The sequence below is a fragment of the Phasianus colchicus genome, chromosome 28 (assembly GCF_987193195.1).
Source record: "Phasianus colchicus chromosome 28, bPhaCol1.hap1.1, whole genome shotgun sequence".
Lineage (NCBI taxonomy): Eukaryota > Metazoa > Chordata > Aves > Galliformes > Phasianidae > Phasianus > Phasianus colchicus.
In genome coordinates this window covers 1,563,887-1,583,188 of record NC_143463.1, presented here as the reverse complement: position 1 = coordinate 1,583,188, position 19,302 = coordinate 1,563,887, and the positions used below count along the sequence as shown (strand labels likewise).

Sequence of the window (19,302 nt, the reverse complement as noted above, 5' to 3'; positions counted from 1 at the left end):
CCTGTTGCCACTGTTACTGTTGCTCGGGTGCTGATTCCAGCACCGCTGTGGGCTCCCAGGGCTGGGTATGAAGCCGGGGGTGCACAGAGCCTGGGTGCCACAGAGCACCCTCGAAGCAGACTTCCCTCTGCCCCTGTGCAGGTGAGGCAGTGGTGGGAGCTCGGGGCTGAGCCCTGGGGTGCTGCAGGCCCTGATGTCCCCTCCTGCCTGCAGTGAGCAGTACGTGACGCTGCGGGGGCCGCGCTGCGCACCAGTGCTGAGGCAGGCGGTGCGCTGGAAGATGACCCCCCTGGGCCGGGATGCAGCAGGGCAGAGCTGGTGGACGGAGCCGAGCTGCCATGGGGCAGAGGACACCAGGGACAGCCGCAGCCGTAGCACTGCCTGGCAGCGCTCACACGGCTCTCTTGAACTGGACCTGCTGCCCCCCGGTATGGAGCTGGGTGGGGGGGTATTGGGAGGGGAAAGCACAGCGCTAACTCAGGAGCTGGGGGGGGAAGCTGTGGGGCTCTTCAGTGGGAGGAGGATGGGGGTGTAGGGGGAGCTGGGGGTGTCCTGCTGCCTGCCTCCAGCTCTGCAACCTGTTCCCGCCCCCCCCCCCCAAGTCTATGACCAGCACCTGCGGGAGGTTGCCTGCTGGGACCCCACTGTTCCTGCTGCCTACCCGGGGCCTGGCACACGTTGGGGAGCCTTTCTGTGGCAGGAGTGCCCCATCCTGGGCAAGGAGTACGGTAAGAGCTGAGGGAAGGGTGGCAGTGTGTCCTGCAGTGCCCATCTGAGCCCCCCCTCACCGTTCTCCTTCTGTTCTGCAGTGGCCACCCGCAGCCAGAGCACTGCGGCGCTGGGGGGCAGCTCAGGGTACGTCCCTTTGCTGTCCTTCTGCAGCCCCCAAACCACCACCCGGGATGTCTGCAGCTGGAGCCTCCTGCAGCACCAGCCCTCAGCCCCCCACAAATAACAGTGCTGCAACTCTGCTGCTGCTTTGGGGGAGTAAGGGGGGGGAGGGCAAAACCTCTGGTACAGCCCAAGGAACAGTCAGCCTTGTGGTGGGGGACCCTCTAACACAGACGTCCCGTGCAGCACAGGTAGCACCACATCAGCTCTTTATTAATAAAAATAGTTCAGTCTCCCTGTGCCCACCGGGCCCCGCTGTGCCTGCACCCCCGGGGGTGGCTGCCTCCCAGGGTGGGGGCCTGGCTCTGCCTGCCCCCACAGGTCTGCTTTGCCCTCAGATCAGTGCACACGCAATGGGCTCAGAGGGTGAAGCATAGGTGGGGGGTGGGATGGAGCCCACGGCCCGCGGGGGCTCCATGGGGGGTGCTGGAAGGTGGGTGGGGGGTGGGATGGAGCCCACGGCCCGCGGGGGCTCCATGGGGGGTGCTGGAAGGTACGTGGGGACCCCCCCCAGCCTTCTGGGGAGTCCCAGAGCCGATCCCATGGCCTGGTGGCAGGTCCCTGCTGGGCTTCACGTCTTCTTGTGCCTGGGAGGGAGGGCAGGGTGAGGGGTTCCCCCTGAGCTGGGGATGAAGGGGCCACTGACCCCCCACTCACCGCTGCACCAGGCTGAGCTCTGGCCAAGCCCCCATGGCCGCCAGCTGCTGCTCCAGCTCCAGGATACGCAGCCCGATGTACCCCGAGGTCAGCAGCAAGGCCACCATCCTGGGGACAACACAGTCAGGGACAGGGACACAGGGCTGGTGGGGAGGGGGGAGCCCTGCCCAGGGACTCACAGCAGCAGGTAGAGCACGATGATGGTGTTGAAAGCACGCAGCTGGGCGGCGTTTTGGGCTGGCAGTGCTGTGCGGGGTCCCCCTGCCAGGAGGAGGTGGTGTTGGGGACAGCAGCGTGGCCAAGAGAGGTGTTGTCCCGGCCCTGTGCTGGGCACATGGACACTGCGTGGCTCTGCCAAGGGCACTGCTCACCTCTGCCCAGAACTGGAGTGTCCTCTGCCATCTCCTCCTCTTCTTCCTCATCCTCCTCTGCTCTGTTCAGCGTTGCGTTCGGCTCATCTGCACATAACCGGGATCCATTCATTGAGTGCCTCAGGGACCCAGAGGGGCTCACAGGGTGGCCCCAAGAAGGGAGGCCTATAGGGTGCCTATAGGGGTTCTGGGGTGTTGTGGGGAGCACATAGGGGCTGTGGGGGGCACACTGGGGTGGCCACTCACCCTGCAGCTTCAGGAGACCATCACGCTCCGCTGTGCACTGCTCCAAGTCTGAGTGGCTCAAGTTCTGCAGGAGAACAGGGATTGTTGGAGGATGGGTGGGGGGCTGGCAGGGAGCTGGGGCTTCTCAGCACCACATTTCCCCCAAAAAGCCCTCCCTGGGGTCATGCAGTGCCATTGGTGCCATTCCCTTACCAAGGATTTCTTAGGGCTTTGCTCAGTGCTGTGGTTGAGGGGAGAGGCTGGGGGGCTCCAGGCATCGTCCTGCACAAGGAAAGCTGCAGCGGGGTGCAGGGGGTACAGAGCCCAGCCCCGACCCAGCACACTGCCTACCTGCAGGTGTCTGCAGAGCGACCTCAGCAGCTGGTAGGTGGCATCACGCCGGCGCAGCGACACAAAGAGGAACTGTGGGCAGAGGGAGGGGCAGTCAGTTCCCCCCCAAGGCCCCAACCCTACTGCCCCCTCCCCAAGCTCACCTTCTCCCCCTGCTCCGTGCGGATGCTGAGTGCGTTAGGCACCAGCAGCGCCGTGTTGGTCTTCTTGAGGGCACAGACAGAAGCCACTGGGACAACAGCCTGAGGGGAGCAAGCATGGTCAGACCCTGTGCCTCCACACCACCCCACACCCTCCCCATGTCCCCACCTTGATCTCCTTGAGCAGCAGGCTGGCGTGGAAGCAGAGGTGCCCAGAGGAGACATAGAGGCGGCCGTGGTAGGGCACCTCGCGCTGCCAGGCGCAGGAGAAGCAGGCCAGCAGAGCCTCGTGCTCTGCGATCTCCTCAAAGGCTTTGTGGAAGGCAGCACGGCGCTTGCTGAGCTGTGGGGAAGCCGAGGAGTGGGGTTGAGCCCTGGCATCTTCAGTACTGACCACAAAATGGGGTTGGGGTCCCTCCTCCTCTCCCCCAGGACTCACTAGGTTTGGGGATGCTGGCTGACCCGACGCCTCCGGGGTCTCGGTGCAGGTGGAGGGGTCGTAGGTTCTGGATCTGCCGGGAGCAGCAGCCACTGAGCCGTGGCCATGAGGGCCTGAGGGCTGTGGCTCAGGGATGCAGCACTGCAGGACATGGGGGTTGTGAGTCAGGGACGCAGCACCCACCTGGCGAGTGCAGGGTGCGGGTCTGGCTGTGCGCTGCCTCTCTCCTCCAGGCTCTGCCACGGCTTTTCCAACACCACCTTCCTGCTCCTCCGCAGCCTCCTCGACATGGAGCAGCCTGGTGTGCTGTGGAGGACAGAGGCAGGTGAGGGGGGATGAGAAAAGGGAAGCCTACTCCATCCCCAGGCCCTTCACCCACCCCAGTTGGGTGGGGTTATCCGCAGGCGATGGCACGTGGGGTACTCCTTGCCCACCTGCCCCCTGCTGTCCCACAAGGGGGACACTGCCTGTCCCCTGCCAACATTGGGGTGCTCAGCACCCTCTGATCAGCCACCAGGGCTCACTGGGACACACAAGGAGCAGCATGACCGTTGTGAGCCCTTTCAGAGCATCTCCGGGTGCTGCCTGTCCCATGCCCTGAGGTCCCCAGGGCCCCATAGGGCACTCTCTGCGTGGCAGCCACCGTGGCCCCACTCCAGGAAGGGCAGCGCCCCAGGCTCTCCCCACACATCAGCCACAGCCCTGGGGACACATTGGGGATGACAGCCGTGTCCCCAGGGTGACTGTGGCACCCCCAGCACCCACTCAAAGGCAGCAGGTGGCTGCTCCTGAGTCCCTCTGTGGCTCCCGAGGTGGACACGTGGGGGATCGAAGGACAGAGAGCAAAATTCCTGCGCTGAGGCTGCTGCCCAGCTCAGGTGGTACCTGGTGGTGGGGAGAGTCGAGCCCTCCCGTCCCGTCCTGTCCCACTGAACTGCAGCCCTGTGCTCCCACGCGTTCCTTCAGCCTCAGCCCACAGCCTCCTCCTCCTCGTCTTCCTCCTCCCAGTGAGGAAGGGCGGGCAGGCGGGGCTGGGACCGGCCGCAGCAGGTTTGCAGGGAGGCGTCGGGTGGGGCTGGACAGAGCAAAAAGCACCCGGGGGTGGGGGGGCTGCAAAGGGCATCGCCACCACAATGGCACAACCCAGGCCCTGGTGGGTGCGGGATCCCCAATGGGATGCGGGTGGGATGCAGGACGCCCACCCCCCTGTGTTTACAGCCCTCTACGGGACCTGCCAGGTGTGTGAGTGCCAGCACAGCTGGGTGCCACCACCCCCATCTGCCCACGGGGTGGGAAGGGGCATGGAATGTCCCCCCTCCCACAGAGGGGAAGGCTGAGCACTCCACAATCCCAGGACCCCAAACCAAGCTGCCAGGTAGCCCCGAGGGAATCGGGGCAGTCCCTTGGCCTTGCCTACAGGTGACTGGGGCAGGTGCCAAGGCTGCCAGCCCGGCCCTGCTCACCCTTGCTCCCTTCCCCGTGCTGACACAGCCCTGTGCTCAGCACCGTGCAGCAGGGAGCGGCCAGAACCCGCACTGCTGCAGCTCCCCCTGCTCAGCCTGCAGCCCAGCACCGCGTCGCTGCATCACCAGCTGCCCTGCAGCACCGCGTCTCATCCTGTCCCTGCACACGCACTTCCCTTGCACAAACACGCGTGCACACACCGCGTTGCACGCTCACCCCATCACTCGCCGCAGCCCCCCGTGCTACCCAGGCCCCGCCCCTTCTCTTCAGACCCCGCCCCCTTTCACTTAAACCCCGCCCCTTCTCTTCAGGCCCCGCCCCCCCGCCCTCCCTCCTCCCCGCCCGCCCCGTGTCCACGTGCCGCCCACGTGCCCACCACGTGCAGGGCCCTCGCACCCTGTCGGCTGCGCCCCGTGTTCCTGGCTGCCCCTCTGCCCGCTGCCCGGCGGGGCCCGGGCCTGGGCGCAGCTCGGCCTCCCGCACCGGACCCCACAGCGATCACCACAGCGGTGCGTGGGGGCCGCTCGACCCCCGGAGCCGCCTGAGGCAGCGCAGCCGTCAGCCCCAGGGTACAGTGGAGCGGTCGAGGGCCGTGCGCTCCACTAAGGCCGCGTGCCCGGGCCGCGGCACAGCCGAGCCCGGAAGCCCCCGGCCCGCTGCTGCCTTTCTCCCGGTCCCGGCAGCGCCGCACCTTCGTGGAAGCGGCGCGAGCCCGCTCCGCGGCTGAGGGCTCGGCAGCGCCGGGCGGCTACCAGCCCACGTGAGTTAAAGAGCGCTCCCATTGGCCGCTGTGCCGCACGGGGCGGGACGAGGCGCCTAGGAACCAATCGTCTTCCTCCAGCCCTCCCGCGCGGCCGCCATTTTGTTTGCGGGCGCGGGCCGCAGGCGCCATTTTTGTTGAGGGCGGCCATCTTGCGGCCCGCACGGAGCTCGCTCTGCGGGGCCGGCGGCGCACGGATCCTCCCTGGCGGCGCACCGAGGCGGCTGCCGGGGCCCGAGCTCCTCCTGGAGGCCTCGCACAGCTGCGAGGGCCCGCACAGCTCTGGGCAAGCACAGCTCTGGGCAAGCACAGCCCTGCGCCCGGCCCTCCCAACCAGAGCGGAGGCTCGGGGCTTCGCCAGCACTGGCATTTATTCAAGTTCCGAGGTGAGCCGTGTTCGTTCCTTCTTTAAAAAATAAAAGTGCTACGTGTACACGCTGACCTTACAAAGCGAGTTAGAACCGAGGGCCGGGCGCCCCGTCCAGCAGCACGCCCGCAGCCCGGCCCTCCTAGTGTTACATTGTGCAAACGCGGGGACGGCCTTCATTGCGGCCCCGCAGCGCGGCGGGACGAGGCCTGCGAGGAGGCAGAGCTCACCGAGCCCCAGCCTGCTGCCGTCCCTCCGTCGGTCCCTGCAGGCGAGGCCCAGCAGTGTGGCAGCTGGAGGCACCGCTCAGTTGACCGTGCTGCTCGTGCTCCTGGCCTCTGCGCTCTCTGTTTCGTGGTATTGCATCCCTGCTTCATTCAGTCCTTGCAGGGCGATGTCGTCTGTAGGGACGGGAGGGAGAGGTGAGGAGCTCGTGCAGGGCTGGGTGACCACCGCAGGCTGAGCTGCTTCTTCTGGATTCTGCCCCCAGTGCAACGTTTAACAAGAGCCCCGCGCATGGGGGCCTTTGTGCTCTCCCCCCACTCAGAGCAGAATGAGTCCTGGACACCCCGCAGGTCAGAGACGCAGCTGATACTGAGCCCTGGCTGCTGGCCCCCAGCCTGGTGAGGGGAGCCCACCCCCAGCCCTACATCTGACTAACAGCAAGCACAGCAGATCCCCCTGCTCCCCAACAACCACATGTTCCCAAAACTGTGACCAGGCAAGGGCAGATCCTGCCAGCACAGGCACAACCCCAGCTCTGGGGCCAGCAGCAGCAGAAGCACAAGGAGCTGAGCCCACCACGAGGGTCACCCTGCTGCCTCCCACTGCAACCAGGGTCATCTGGAAAGATGCTTCTGCTTTAGCCCAGGCTGGAACCAGACATGTGTCCCAAGCCCCATGCCTGCCCCTTCCCTGTATCCCCAGCCCCATGCCTGCCCCTTCCCCGTGCACTGAGCCCCACAGCCCCACTCACGGAAGCGGACACGGATGGGCCAGATCATGATGCAGCACAGAAACACGGTGGCAGCCAGGGCAATGCCCCCAGTGACCAACACCATCACCCAGTGATAGAAGCTGACACAGGCAGGGCAGCAGAGCTCAGTCCTGCAGGGAAAGGACAGGGCTGCACTTGGTGGTGGGGCTCAGAGTACCCTAGAGCTGCTGCCACCATCCCACTGCCTGGCAGTGACCCTAAGCCCTTGCCCCCAGGACTGGTTCACACTGGGACATGGGAGAAGAGCCCAGGGCTCTGGACTTTGAGAACCCCTTTAGGTATCTGAGATGCAACCACTTAGAACCAAAAGAGAAATCAAGGAAGGCTTTGAGATAAATCAGAAATGGTTTCTACCAGTGTCTCCTGCCAGGGCTGTAAGACCATGCTCCAAACCGCGGCTATTTGCTGCCAGGAGGTCTGGCTGCAGCTGTCCCTGTGTGCATTCCTACTCCACAGGGACACTTACGGGCACGGGTGCAGGTTCTGGATCAGCATCACAGCCAGGCCATTGGCCATCTTGTCCGTGAAGCTCATGGCCCCGTAGACAAACGCACTGCTGTGCTGCGAGGGGAGAGGAAGCCTCAGCCACGCAGCCAGCATGGCACACAGCCCAGCAGGCCCGCCAGCGAGAGCCTTGTGCCCTCTCATGGGCAGAGCCCAAATTACAACAGAGCCCATAACACACCAGATCCTGGGCACGAGGGATGGGCTGCTGCACAGACGTACCGTGTTGGTCCCAATGAGGTCAGCAGTCATGGAAAGGGACGTGACCAGGATGGTAGCGGAGCCAGCCCCGAGCAGCACGGCCACCCCGTAGATCTCTGCTCCCATCTCCCTGCTCATGGACACCCAGGAGGCGAAGGCCAGGATCACCAGGATGCCCACAAAGTACGTCAGCTGCTCCGGGCCGGTGAGGGGACAGGCATAGGGACAAGGCAGAGCTCAGTGCCTGGCTGTGCTCCAGCGCCGGGTGACACCCCATGAGGAGGACAGCAGGGCCAGCACTTCGCAGGTCTCACAGCAACAGCTCTGGATCGCTCCCAGTTGGCTTAGGAGTCCCCGGACAGCAGGGGCCTTGCAGTGACCCAGCCTGCTTTACAGCCTAAGGGTTGGGGCTATGGTGGGGAGCCAACAGGGAGCTGTGGGCAGGGTGTCTGTGCACCCAGCTGGCAGGAGCAGAGCGGGGTTTGCTCCCGGACATTTGCTTCAGTGCAGAAGGGAATGCTGTAGACTCACACCTCAAGCGTGGCTCAGCCAAATCCACCCTTTGCCCCTCCTCCCACCCCAGGGCTCTCCCAGCCCCACCAGGGCTGCACAGGACCAACATCACTTCCCCAGACCTCTGCACCCTCAGGTGTGCAGGACAGGCCCATGCTATCCCTCACCCTGCCCCATCAGACCCATGCTGCAGCAGCAGGTCCCTGCTTTGCAGCCAGGCTCTGCTCATGTGAGCCACGTGCTCTGCTCATTTGTGGCTTCAGGATTTGGCTTTTCTGCCCAGCCCCTGGGCTCAGGAGCAGGTTGTTACACGCTGCCCTGGGTTTGATTCAAACCACTCCATGCCCCTAGGACTCACATTTCGACCTATCCACTTATTCACAGGCTTCATGAGGAAGGAGGAGAGGAAGCCACTGATGTACATCACCAGGGGGATGGTGGCAATATATTTCTGTGAGAGACAAACACAGGGAGAGGATCAGCTCCGGACCACTGGCACAGGACCCCTGTCCAGGCAACCTCGAGGTGCAGGCAGGAATGTGCCCCACACCCACCTTGGACAGCAGCAGCGAGTTGGTCAGGTACATGGCAATGTAAGTCTGGGACAGGTTGACGATGAGCCGAGTGGCCATGTAGAGCACTGCCACCTGCACAGGGACAGAGGCAGCAGCTCAGCCCATGCAGCTGCAGGTGAGGAAGGCTGGCACTGCCGTGCCCTGGCTGCTTTTACCTGGTAGAAGGAGGGCTCCAGCAGCCAGTCCTTCCAGACCAGCACTGAGCGCGGGGACCCCGTGGGCTCCTTCTGCAGCAGGGGTGTGCTCTCCTGGGGCTGCGGCACGGAGCCCGGCGGGTACAGCTTCTCTTTGGTGCCCAGGTGGAAGATGAGGGAGAACACAGCTCCCAGCCCCACCACAATGAGGGACAGGTTCTGGAGGTGGGAGAGGGGGGTGAGTATAGCACAGGGTACCCTCTGCCTGCCCACCATCCACCCCCAGGTGTCTCGTGGACTAGAGGGGTTCCCAAAAACCCAAGGAGAGTTGACGCAGCTCCTGAGCAGTGCAGCAGAAGAGGCTCTGGGACACTGCCACTTCAATCTTTCCAGTACATTCCAGTTTAGCTACATCCCACCCAGGGAAGAAAGGACCCCAGGGACTGAGCTTTGCCACATACCCGAAACACAGAGACATCCTGGATGCCCAGGTGCTCTGTTTGCTCAGGCTGGTCCACCTGCAGGTTCAGCAGCAGCCAGGCCAGGCCGTACACAGTGATGTTGGCCATGACGGTGAAGGCATACCTGGGGGGAGATGGCACATCGGGGTGACACTGAAGGACGTACACAGATCCAGCCACAGCAGGGACATTTCCATCCAAGGCTGCTCTACAAACCAGGCATGCTACAGCCAGTTTGGCACCACAGCATCATTCCAGCACAGGTGAGCACTGGTCACACAGTAACCTTACCAGTGCCCCTCCCAGCATCCCCAGTGGAAGCCTGGGAGCAGGACCAAGAAGAAAACAAAATCCCTTGGGTTCTTATGCTCAGCCCCAGTCATCCCCAAGCAGGACCACTCGTCCCCAGGGTTACCCACAGCCTTCCAGCATGGCTGTGCTACTGTGCTTGCTTGCCTGACAAAAGGGGAACTTCCTCCTACTGGGCAGATAACCAAACCTTTCTCCATCTGATAAATCTCTTTCCCACAGCCTGATCCTGCCAGTTAAGCACAAGTTGCACACATTGCCCCAGGGCCACTGCCAGCACAGGGCAGTGCCTCAGCCCTGCATCACCTGGGGTCACATCCCTCCTTGGGAGCATCACTCTCCAGTCCCAAAGTGGATCATCACTGTGGCACAGCGACTGCTGTGTCACCAGCATCCCTGGCACCACAGCCTTGCTCCTTAGCACCAAAAGGTTTAGATCAGGAAGATCCAAGTCACCTGAAAGCTGTGAGTTCCACCTTCTCATGGTCACTGGTCACCAGCTCAGGGATGAGAGAGAGGTGGGAGATCTGCGTGGCTGCCCAGCCGAACTGGAAGATGATGATGAAGGGGAGGTAGTAGATGAAGGCCGCCCACTGTGGAGTGCCCTCCTTGCAGCCCAGGCAGGGGTTGAAGATGAAGGGGAAGGAGAGGAGGACACAGGTGGTACCTGGGAAGAGAGGAGGGGAGCAGTGAGCTTCTCTAGGACCAGATGGATGCAGCTGCTCGGCCAGGTCCTGCCCTGCTGCTGGGGAGCCAAGTCAGCTCCTCCTGGATGCAGATAACCACCCAAGGACACGTGCCACCCCACCGCCTGCCCCGGGGCGATAAGGCACCAGGACGGCTCGGCTCTGCAGGCACAAGGCCACTCCATGTCCCCTCATCCCTCCTCCTGCAGGGCTGGAGCCATGAGAGCCATGGCCGGGGGTATCTCCAGCACACGGAACAGGAGAGGATCTGTCCCCACGCCAGCATCAGACGCTGCGTCTGTGCTGGGAAGATCCCAGCTGAGTCAGTGACACCAGAGCCAGGCACTGTCCCCTCTGCAAGCAATAGGGATGCCTGCATGGGGCAGGCAAGGACAGGCTGGCTTCTCCACAAGGCTGCTGATCAAATCCAAAAAGAACTGAGTCCCAGGTGCAGCGCCTTGTCCTGTGCGTCCTTAGCTTCACCCTCCCTGCAGTCCTGCCACTGCAGCCATCCCCACAGAGCCAGGCTCCTCCAGCACAGCTTCAGCCTCATGTGGCACAGCCACAGAGCAGTGCTGGGAGCCCTGCTCCCCCCAGCAGGACAACCACAGTCCCTCAAGCTCCCACTCCAGCCCTGACTGCCAGGAGCTCCCAGGGCAGCTCCCAGCTTCTGCAGAGCATCACCACCACCAGCCCCAGCTGGCACTGCTGAGGGGAGATGCTGCTGATAGGATCTCGTGGTATCTCTCCCCCAAGGCTGTGGTTTCACAACGTTTCCTCTGACCTGAGCGTGATTGCTGCTCACAGAAACACCTCACCGCAGTGTGACGGAGCCTGCTGGGATCCCCCAGGGCTCAGCCCCCAGCCCTTGTGGTCCACACACTGCTACGGCCCAGTACAGGATGTGATTCAGGACTTCCCCTTCACTGCACCCAGACGGAGCAGAGCTGCCCACACTATCAGGACTCACATTGTTGGTCACTTCCCCAAATCTGGGGCACAGACCTCACAGATGCTGCAGCAGGGAGTCAGGCAGCCCCTGCTGCACACTTTCCCTCGTTTCAGTTCTGAGATCCCAACCCCAGCGGGTCGCGGGCAGGCCAGTTGCCCTATCAGCCTGCTGTTGGGTTGCACAAAGTGCTTGTTGAGATAAGCTTGGTATCAAGATAACAGCACCCACAGCAAACCGTCCTCACCCTGCACAGATACGCGGCGAGTTCCAGCATCACTGTGCCATTGCAGGAGGAAGCTCCGGGGTCCCTATCTGTGCAGTGGAGGATTTCTTCACCCTCATCACCAACTCAACCCCATGTGTGTCACAGCCCCGTGCCCACGCTGTCTCCTCCAGGCTGCACATCAGCAGGCAGCCAGGCCCTCGGATGTGTTTTCACCCCATGGACAACAATGCAGGATGAGCTCTGTGAGTACCTCAAGCAGACCCAGCACTGCCTCCTCCCCATCCCCGTGGGGAGCTGGCTGCTGTCCCCCGGGAAAGGGGCGGAAAGGACCCCACGTGTGCCCCGACAGGGTCAGCCCTGGTAAGGGAAGGATGCTGCACCCCAAGGTCCCTGCTGCACCAGGGTTCCCAGCCACAGGCAGGCCTCGGGTACATCCCCACGTGTAGGGGAAAGCCCGGACTGCACACCAGGTTCCCTTTCCACTCCCCTCCTCCAGCTCCAAAGCCACCCCAAGGGGCACATATTTCCCCGCTGCACAGACACAGGAATGCAATGCTGCTCCCCCACGCCCCGTCACCCCCTCCCCATCCCATGCCACCCAGCGGAGCGCCGCTCCTTCCCCACCGCTCACCCCAGTTATTCACCCCGGGACGCCGCAGGGCTGGGGGCGCCCGGAGGCAGCGGAGCAGCACCGCAGTGCCGTGCAGTCACCCACCAACCCGCCAACCTCAGCACCCCGTAAGACCTCCCCGCCGCTCTCACCCGCCAGGTGCCACGACTTCCTCCGCCCGTAGCGCCCGCAGCCACCCGAGCGGTCAGCCTCGTATCCGACCAGCGGCGTGCACAGCCCGTCGGCCACCTGCCCGACCAGCAGCAGCCCGCCGGCCAGCCCGTGGCTGTAGCCCAGCACGGCGTGCAGGTAGAGCAGCAGGTACGTGAACCAGAGCGACGCGCACAGATCGTTCAGGAAATGCCCGGCCGCGAAACTCAACCGCGCCCGCAGCGGCAGCGCTGCCCTCAGCGCGGGCTCCGCCATGGCGCGCCGGCGCTCCGCCGCCCCGCAACCCGCTTATAGCGCCCGCCGGGCCGGACGGTGCGGGGCGGGGCGGGGGCGGGACGCGGCCTGCGTGCGGCTGGGAGCGGGGCTCGGCGCTCTGCTCGTGGCCCCGGGCAGCGGCGGCGCCGGGAGTCCCCCAACCCCAACCGCGCCCGGCCCGTTCCCAGCCTCGGGCTGCTCGGTGCGCTTTTTCGGGTGTCCCGGAGGGAAGGAGCGCTGCCCCCGTGCGTGGCAGTGGGGTGGCAGTGGGGTAGGTGGGGTGTGACGGCCTCGCTCGTGCCCTGCTCCCCCCTTCCCACGCACACCGGGCAGCGTGACCGTGGGTTTGTGTGCCCAGGGGTGAGATGGAGGAGAGCTGCTGCTGGGCGCCGGGCAGTTCAAAGTTCCGTTTCAAGTGGTGGCTCTGATTGCAGAGCACGCAGAGCTCCGGTTCCACTCACGCTGCCGATCACGGGGGATGGCGACAGCTGTAGGCACTGCTGGGTGCAGTGAGGTCCCTGTTTTTTTGTGGGGGGCACCTCAGGGGCTGCTGGGCTGGGGGCTGCGGGTCTGTGTGATTTTGGGGACCCTGGATGTGACCGCCCTTCACCCTGCAGAGGGGGGGGGCAAGGATGCCCTGATATGGCCGCAGGTTCAGCGTGTTGGCAGCAAATGAGTGGTTGAGCCCCAAGGCCAGGATGCTCCGGATAAACAATTTTCATTGGTGTAAGGTCTTGTGATTCCTGTGGCAGCTCTGGCTGCAGGGCTGGGGCCTTGCATCACCCCCAGCTCCGTCCCTGCTGTCATGTGAGGACGGAGTGGTGACTCACAGAGGAAGTGAAAATCTGAATGGGAGGTTGGGGTGGCCCCAGCTGGCTCCCATCCCACAGCTGTGAACCACTCGCCCCCCGCCCTTTCCCCCCAAATGCCAGCACCCCCTGACACTGGGCGTTGGGCACCCTGGATTTCTGTACTTTGGGCATTGGGCATCGTGTGCTGTGGCATTTGGGCACCTTGGTTTTCACGCACTCTGGGCATCGGGCAAACTGGGGATCAGTCAGCTTGGCATTGGGTACCTCGGGCACCACGTGCCCTTGGTCATTGTGCACCCTTGGATTTGTGCACCTCAGTGCTACATGCTCTGGGCACGGTGTGCCCTATGACTCCTGCATGCACCCTGAAGTTTGGGACTCCTGCACCCTGGGCATCGTGTGCCCCAGAATTCGTGCACTCTGGGAATCGAGCACATTGGACAGCAGTGCTCAGGGCGTGTGTGTTCTGGGCATCAAGCACGCTGGGCATTGTGTGCCCTAAGTTTCCTGCACCGTGGGCATTGGGCACCTTGGGGTCAGCTGCTCTGGGCGTTGTACCCACGGTTGTAATGCACGCTGGATATTTTGCACTCAGTCTTCACGCACACTGGGCATTGGGCACTGTGGACATTGTGTGCCATGGGATTTGTGCACACTGTGCATTGGATAACTCGGTCATCGTGTGCCCTGGGCATCAGGCACATCAAACATTCCCTGAGGTTAAGCACCCAAGTCATGGCAAACCTTGGACACCTTCACACTGGGTGTCCTGTGCTCTGTGCCACTCACCATGGGCACTGCACACCCTGGGCATTGGGCATCTCGTGCACCCTCAGCCCTGGCCCTGGTGTTCCCTCAGTGCTGTTCACCCCATGCACTGTGTGGGTGGTTCTGGGACGCGGGGGTCCCCTGAGTGGGGGTGTTGGGTCACTGCCAGTGCTGTGGGTGGGTGCTGGGGGTCAGTGAGATGTACTGGGGTCATGGAACCCCTTCCACTGAGCAGGTGTCGGGGTCAGTGGGAGCAATGTGGAGGTACTGGGGTCACTAGGAGGAGTAGGGATGGGTAACTGCAGTTCCTGTGACACCCCTGGGGTGGATCCTGGGAGCAGGAACCCCCTCGCCCCGCGCTTCTTGCCGGAATGGACGCTGGGGGCACTGGAGGCGAGTGGTTAGCGGTGGGCCCAACGCTTTGCCGTTGCCTTTTTAAGGCTCCGAACTCCCCGCACTTCCGCGTCTGCACACCGCTTTTTGATTGGCTGGGCTGCCGGCCGCGCGCGCCGAGCTCAACGCACGCAACGTAGGCCTCCTTCCTCGCCACGCCCACCCACTGCCGCTTCCTGTTGACGTCATACAGCTGCAGCCAATCGGCGGGAGGCCGCGCGCTCCACGACCGGGCGCAGAAACCAATCGGGAGAGCCGAAGCGGGACCAGTATTTGCATAATAATAGAGGGGCGGGGCCAGGTGAGGAAGGGCGGCCGAGGGGGTCTGGAGGTGCCTGGGAGGTGGCGGAGGGGAACCCCGATATGGGAGGGGGGGCTGGGAATGGAGGGGGGGGATGGGAGGGGTTGGGGGGGGCGGAGGGGACCTTGTCTGGGGGCTGGGGGAGAGCTGGGAGTGCTGGGGGGCCGGGGGGGGCTCAGAGGTGGGGCTCGGGGGGCTGCGAGCAGTGGGGGGGAGCTGGGGGTCCCGGGGAGGGGATTCTGGGGGGGGGAAATGGTTCCTGGAGGGGAGAAATGGGGGTAAGTGGGGGCCCCCGGGGGGGGATTGGTTGGGGTGAATTGGGGTCTGTGGGGAGGGGATCTGCTGGGGTGAACGGGGGCCCTGTGGGGAAGCTGATGGGAGCGAATGGCGGTCCTGGTGGGGGGGGAGCTGATGGCAGTGAGTGATGGCCCCGGGGGGGGGACTGCTGGGGCCGAACGGGGGCCCTGTGGGGAGGCTGATGGAGGTGAATGAGGCCTCTGGTGGGGGGGGAACTAATGGGTGTGAATGGAGGCCCTGGGGGAGACTGATGGAGGTGGGTGGGGGTCCCCAGGGGGAGATTTCTGGGAGTGGGTGGGGGGTCCACGGTGGGAGCTGCTGGGGGTGAATGGGAGTGCTGGGGTTGAACTGCTGGGGGTGAATGGGCGCCCTGGGTTCTGGAGGTTGGGGAGCGATGGCTGCAGGGATCTGGGGTTGCTTGGCCCAGGGAAGGCTTAAGTGGGGACTGTGGCTTCAGTGGCCTCCAGGGACCCCAAGTGACGTCTGCGGGTTCATCTCTCAGGGTCTGACTCCGAGTGACCCTGGCAGCCCATGGCCCACAGCGCGAAGCAGCCGCCTGCAGTGATGCTGTAAGTGCCCCCGCTGAGCCCCACTGCTGGCCTCGGGGCTCTCCCCATAGGGCCTGGTGTAAAATAACACACCTGGTGGGATTCAGATCAGTGGGATTCCCCATTCATTTTGGGTGCACAGCACCACGTTCTGCCTGCCACCTGCCCCAAGGACATCTCAGCTGTGCAGGGTGCGGTGCCCAAAGGGCTGAGGTATGAGCAGGACCCTGCCTGGAACACGACTTTCCAAAGCATCCTCCGGCACGACAGGAATGCGGGGGAGGCTGAGCCTGGCAGCTCTCAGCACATTCCATGGTGTAACTGTAGGTTCGTTAGGGCTGATAACAAAGAGCTGAGGCCTCCCAGAGACCCAGGAGCAGATTTCCCAGGAAACACAATGTTCACACGCCATCCCATAAGCGTTGGTGGGAGCAGTCAGCCCAGCACCAAGCAGAAAGGGCTCCACCAAAGCAGAGGTTAATTGTACCTTATGTAGGATCACTCGATAGGTTGGGGGCTCTGTGCAGAGCTGGATTCACACCAAGTGTGTGGTGTGACTGATGAATGCTACGAACCACAGGGCCAGCCCGGATCCATCCAGCTTTTAACGTGCATCCAAATTTCCTCTTCCTTGTGGGTTTTGTGCTGACCCTGTGCCATCTATCTTGTGACTTTGATGAAAGTGAAAACTAATGATGTTTGCATGCGAAATTGATGCCCTTCATGGCTCCCTCCCTTCCAGCTGTGCTGTGGTTGGTGTGTAATTGTGGGATACAGCCAGCCTGGGGTCGCCGTGTCTGGGCAATGTGTCCTGTCTTGCTGTGGGATCAAAGGGACAGTGGTGCCACAAGAAGGAGCTGGGGGAGATGCTGTGATGTGGGCAGAGCTGCTCACTGCAGTCCTGAGGGCTGCTGGATCGTGTGGTGATGGAGGTGGAGCTGGGGTTTGGGCGCTGGTTGGGTCGGAGATGCTGCAGTGGTCCCACAGCCCTTCCTGATGGTCGTGCTCTGCCTGCAGGCACGCAACAGGCAAGGCTCAGCATGGCAACTTCCTGGTGGCTGTCAAACAGGAGAAGGGAGAGGTGGCTCGTGCCAGCGGCGAGAAGCCGCACGGTGAGGAGGAGGTGAGCAGCAGCACCTGAGATCCCTTCCTGCACAAACCATCCTGCTCCATCCCAGGGCTGGGGCTGTCCCTCAGCTCTCCCAGGCTGAGCTGTGCTGCAGGCTTGGGCAAACCCATGGCCAGAACTGCAGCTTGGAGCACAACTTACCTGCGCTCCCATCAACGCCCACTTGTAATTTTATTGTCCTTTCACATCCTTGGGACATCAGCCAGTGAAGAAGAGGGGTTGGCCTAAGGGCAAGAAAAGGAAGAAGATCCTTCCCAACGGCCCCAAGGCCCCAGTGACAGGCTATGTGAGATTCCTGAATGAGCGGCGTGAGCAGATCCGCACACAGCACCCCGACCTGCCCTTCCCAGAGATCACCAAGATGCTGGGGGCTGAGTGGAGCAAGCTGCAGCTCTCAGAGAAGCAGGTACCAGGAGTTCTCTCAGCTGGGGCACGCACGTCCCTTGTCCCTGCACCTTCCAGCTCCTTCTGGGAGCTTCACCCTTCTGCTGGGAATGGCTGTGCCTCACATCTCAGTGTGTTTGGAAGCTGAGATCTTTGCCTACATGGGGTCTGGGCACCAAAATGTTTGCTGGGAGCCTGTCCCAGTGCTGCTGGGCCTCGAGGTGTGGGATGGCATCACCCTGGGGAGCTGCTGCTGGGCTGGGCTGAGCCAGGCTGGGTGTTGCTGTGTCCGTAGCGCTATCTGGACGAAGCAGAGCGGGAGAAGCAGCAGTACATGAAGGAGCTGCGGGAATACCAGCAGTCGGAAGCCTACAAGATGTGCACAGAGAAAATCCAGGAGAAGAAGATCAAAAAAGGTGTGCTGCCTTGCTGCCTTTCGCTTGGAATGCAGCCCGGTGCTGCTGGGGGGGAAGGGGAGTCCTGGGGGAGTTTCCTGGGGGTAACCTGCTTCCTTCTTACCAGAGGACGCCAGCTCTGCGGCAGCAAACACCCTGCTGAACGGGCACCCACAGAAGGTAAGGCACTGCGGGCCGTGTGGGGAAACTGAGGCCTGTGGTGCTGCTGGGTTTGGCCTGTGGGATGGCTGAGGAGGGGCTGAGAGAGTCCCAGGCTGGGTTCCAGGACTCCAGTTCCCACTGAAACAGAGCCTGAAGCTGCAGGAGGCGGCACACAGCCATCCCTTGTCTGCCACCTCCTTGTGCTCAGGGGGAGGGCAGGGATGGGACACAGGGTCCTCCTGTCTGACTCATCCCCTGCTGCCCTCCAGGCTGGCGAGTGCAGCGATGCCTTCTCCACCTTTGATGTTCCCATCTTCACAGAGGAGTTCTTGGACCAAAACAAAGGTGTGGGGCTGGGGAAGGGGCTGAGTTTGGGGTGGGGATCACTGAGCCCCTCTGATCCCACTCTGTCCCTGCAGCCCGGGAGGCTGAGCTGCGGCGCCTGCGGAAGATGAACACAGAGTTTGAGGAGCAGAACGCCATCCTGCAGAAGCACACGGAGAGCATGAACTGCGCCAAGGAGAAGCTGGAGCAGGAGCTGGCGCAGGAGGAGAGGCAGACGCTGGCCCTGCAGCAGCAGCTGCAGTCGGTACGGCAGGCGCTCACCACCAGCTTTGCCTCCCTCCCCATCCCTGGTGAGTGTGGGGCAGCATTGGTGCCAGTGGGGACCATAAGGGGGCATCAGTGGGGCAGAGATGGGTGCCCATCTGGTGGGAGGAGGACCCTGGAGCACTCTGGGGAGGGATAGCTTCCCTCTAGTGGGCTAAGATGGGCTGTGAGTTTGTCTCTGGATGCACAGCTCTGCGGGGCAGGTGTTACCCAAATCCTTCTGTCCCTGGGTCTGCCTCGCTGCAGCTCTGCTACTGCAGGAGGTGGAAGCCCACAGTTGTGGTCTCACCCCGGTATGGATGGGGACTTACTGAGCTGCTGCCCCACAGGCACTGGGGAAACCCCAACGCTGAGCACCCTGGATTTCTACATGGCCAAGCTGCACAGTGCCATTGAGAGCAACCCGCTGCAGCACGAGAAGCTGGTGGTCCGCATCAAGGAGATCCTGTCCCGCATAGCCAGGTGGGTCCCCGTGTCCTGGCGTGGTTGCAGGGGGGGGGTTGAGCGTCCCCATGTTGCTGTGGGACAGGAAGACACTTGGCATTGCGTTCCTCTCTCTGCAGTGAACATTTGTGAAAGAGGACCAGTCCCTGCCAGAGCCCGGGGCCGGCTGGACCGCAGCGCTGTCCCTTGGAGCTCCTGCAAGGGACAGGCCCTGCTGGGGGTCTGGCTGCATCCCCTGCACCCCGGGGTGGCCCCAGCCCTGCATTGGTGACATCTGAGGACCTCGAGCTTCTGGGGACCAACATGAGCATCCCCCCGCCCTCCTGTGAGCAGGACAGCAGCCTCACCCAGGGTGTCTCAAGGCTGTGGCTGCTTTATTTAATCTTCCCCCTTCCCCTCGCTGCTGCCTGTGGGTGCCTTCAGCCCTGTGCTCCCTGCCTGCCCTCTTCTTCTCTGAGCTATGGGACCAGTGGGGCAGCTCCTTCCCCTTCATGCTGGGGGGTTGTGGGGCTTGAGCCCTTTCCTCCCTGCCCTCGTGGGACCACCGTGACAGCGGCCGCGTCCTCCCCACACTGTGCCAGCCCTGGGGCTGCCTGTCACTAATCTCAGATTGTGTAATTAGAGAGTGTCTTATTTTCTTACTAGCACTACGTGGGTCCTTCCCTGGGTTTAACCCAGGCAGGGGTCTGACCCTTTTCTCTCGCCTGCAAGGTTGGTGCTCTTTCTGTAGAGAAGTCTCCTGGTTGCCATCTCGTGGCTGCTTGGCTTGGGATGGAGATGGGAGTGAATAAATTTGGGAAA

The 19,302-nt window shown here is 63.0% G+C and overlaps 4 protein-coding genes across 14 annotated transcripts; 2 read left to right on the top strand and 2 right to left on the bottom strand.

Moving 5' to 3' along the window:
• Positions 1 to 32: 32 nt before the first annotated feature.
• TEKTIP1 (tektin bundle interacting protein 1) lies at positions 33 to 1,132 on the top strand. The gene is made up of 4 exons (XM_031604726.2): positions 33 to 141; positions 214 to 428; positions 603 to 728; positions 810 to 1,132. The coding sequence occupies exons 1-4, from the start codon at positions 68 to 70 to the stop codon at positions 953 to 955; spliced, it is 561 nt and encodes a 186-aa protein (XP_031460586.2). The 5' UTR covers positions 33 to 67; the 3' UTR covers positions 956 to 1,132.
• Positions 1,084 to 5,547, bottom strand: LOC116236168 (uncharacterized). 7 transcript variants are annotated; one of them, XM_090126305.1, is made up of 12 exons: positions 5,230 to 5,547; positions 3,258 to 3,380; positions 3,075 to 3,147; positions 2,805 to 2,978; positions 2,639 to 2,737; positions 2,496 to 2,567; positions 2,358 to 2,426; positions 2,166 to 2,229; positions 1,920 to 2,006; positions 1,728 to 1,809; positions 1,549 to 1,656; positions 1,084 to 1,478 (listed from the first exon to the last, which is right to left on the bottom strand). In XM_090126305.1, the coding sequence occupies exons 2-12, from the start codon at positions 3,362 to 3,364 to the stop codon at positions 1,463 to 1,465; spliced, it is 951 nt and encodes a 316-aa protein (XP_089982431.1). In that variant the 5' UTR covers positions 3,365 to 3,380; positions 5,230 to 5,547; the 3' UTR covers positions 1,084 to 1,462. The 7 variants fall into 7 exon arrangements, with proteins under 7 accessions (XP_089982431.1, XP_089982432.1, XP_031460581.1 ...); XM_090126306.1 differs by lacking the exon at positions 5,230 to 5,547 and adding an exon at positions 4,915 to 5,222; XM_031604721.2 differs by lacking the exon at positions 5,230 to 5,547 and adding an exon at positions 4,935 to 5,222.
• Positions 5,548 to 5,650: 103 nt separating this feature from the next.
• MFSD12 (major facilitator superfamily domain containing 12) lies at positions 5,651 to 12,293 on the bottom strand. Of its 2 annotated transcripts, XM_031604707.2 has the most exons (10): positions 11,986 to 12,290; positions 9,816 to 10,026; positions 9,051 to 9,174; positions 8,611 to 8,808; positions 8,435 to 8,527; positions 8,239 to 8,331; positions 7,389 to 7,559; positions 7,129 to 7,223; positions 6,642 to 6,772; positions 5,651 to 6,066 (listed from the first exon to the last, which is right to left on the bottom strand). In XM_031604707.2, the coding sequence occupies exons 1-10, from the start codon at positions 12,257 to 12,259 to the stop codon at positions 5,972 to 5,974; spliced, it is 1,485 nt and encodes a 494-aa protein (XP_031460567.2). In that variant the 5' UTR covers positions 12,260 to 12,290; the 3' UTR covers positions 5,651 to 5,971. The 2 variants fall into 2 exon arrangements, with proteins under 2 accessions (XP_031460567.2, XP_031460568.2); XM_031604708.2 differs by lacking the exon at positions 5,651 to 6,066 and having other exon boundaries at positions 7,129 to 7,218; positions 11,986 to 12,293.
• Positions 12,018 to 19,295, top strand: HMG20B (high mobility group 20B). Of its 4 annotated transcripts, XM_031604718.2 has the most exons (11): positions 12,018 to 12,154; positions 14,280 to 14,533; positions 15,333 to 15,399; positions 16,396 to 16,501; positions 16,710 to 16,913; positions 17,187 to 17,307; positions 17,414 to 17,466; positions 17,718 to 17,793; positions 17,868 to 18,083; positions 18,387 to 18,519; positions 18,621 to 19,295. In XM_031604718.2, exons 3-11 carry the CDS (start codon positions 15,362 to 15,364, stop codon positions 18,631 to 18,633), a joined length of 960 nt encoding a protein of 319 aa, XP_031460578.1. In that variant the 5' UTR covers positions 12,018 to 12,154; positions 14,280 to 14,533; positions 15,333 to 15,361; the 3' UTR covers positions 18,634 to 19,295. The 4 variants fall into 4 exon arrangements, with proteins under 4 accessions (XP_031460578.1, XP_031460576.1, XP_031460577.1 ...); XM_031604716.2 differs by lacking the exon at positions 12,018 to 12,154 and having other exon boundaries at positions 14,526 to 14,563; XM_031604717.2 differs by lacking the exon at positions 12,018 to 12,154 and having other exon boundaries at positions 14,526 to 14,574.
• The last annotated feature ends 7 nt before the right edge of the window (positions 19,296 to 19,302 follow it).

Bases quoted from the DNA above. Each gene is read 5' to 3' on its own strand.
- TEKTIP1 (XM_031604726.2), top strand. From the start codon at position 68: ATGAAGCCGGGGGTGCACAGAGCCTGGGTGCCACAGAGCACCCTCGAA. The intron at 142-213 runs GTGAGGCAGTGG...TCCTGCCTGCAG, and splicing joins TTCCCTCTGCCCCTGTGCAG to TGAGCAGTACGTGACGCTGC. The intron at 429-602 runs GTATGGAGCTGG...CCCCCCCCCAAG, and splicing joins ACTGGACCTGCTGCCCCCCG to TCTATGACCAGCACCTGCGG.
- LOC116236168 (XM_090126305.1), bottom strand. From the start codon at position 3,364: ATGTCGAGGAGGCTGCGGAGGAGCAGGAAGGTGGTGTTGGAAAAGCCG. The intron at 2,230-2,357 runs GTAAGGGAATGG...GTTCTCCTGCAG, and splicing joins AAAGCCCTAAGAAATCCTTG to AACTTGAGCCACTCAGACTT. The intron at 1,657-1,727 runs GTGAGTCCCTGG...TGTTGTCCCCAG, and splicing joins ATCGTGCTCTACCTGCTGCT to GATGGTGGCCTTGCTGCTGA.
- MFSD12 (XM_031604707.2), bottom strand. From the start codon at position 12,259: ATGGCGGAGCCCGCGCTGAGGGCAGCGCTGCCGCTGCGGGCGCGGTTG. The intron at 10,027-11,985 runs GTGAGAGCGGCG...CTCTCTTCCCAG, and splicing joins GAAGTCGTGGCACCTGGCGG to GTACCACCTGTGTCCTCCTC. The intron at 8,528-8,610 runs GTAAAAGCAGCC...GTCCCTGTGCAG, and splicing joins TGGAGCCCTCCTTCTACCAG to GTGGCAGTGCTCTACATGGC.
- HMG20B (XM_031604718.2), top strand. From the start codon at position 15,362: ATGGCCCACAGCGCGAAGCAGCCGCCTGCAGTGATGCT. The intron at 16,502-16,709 runs GTGAGCAGCAGC...TTGGGACATCAG, and splicing joins AGCCGCACGGTGAGGAGGAG to CCAGTGAAGAAGAGGGGTTG. The intron at 17,794-17,867 runs GTGTGGGGCTGG...CTGTCCCTGCAG, and splicing joins GTTCTTGGACCAAAACAAAG to CCCGGGAGGCTGAGCTGCGG.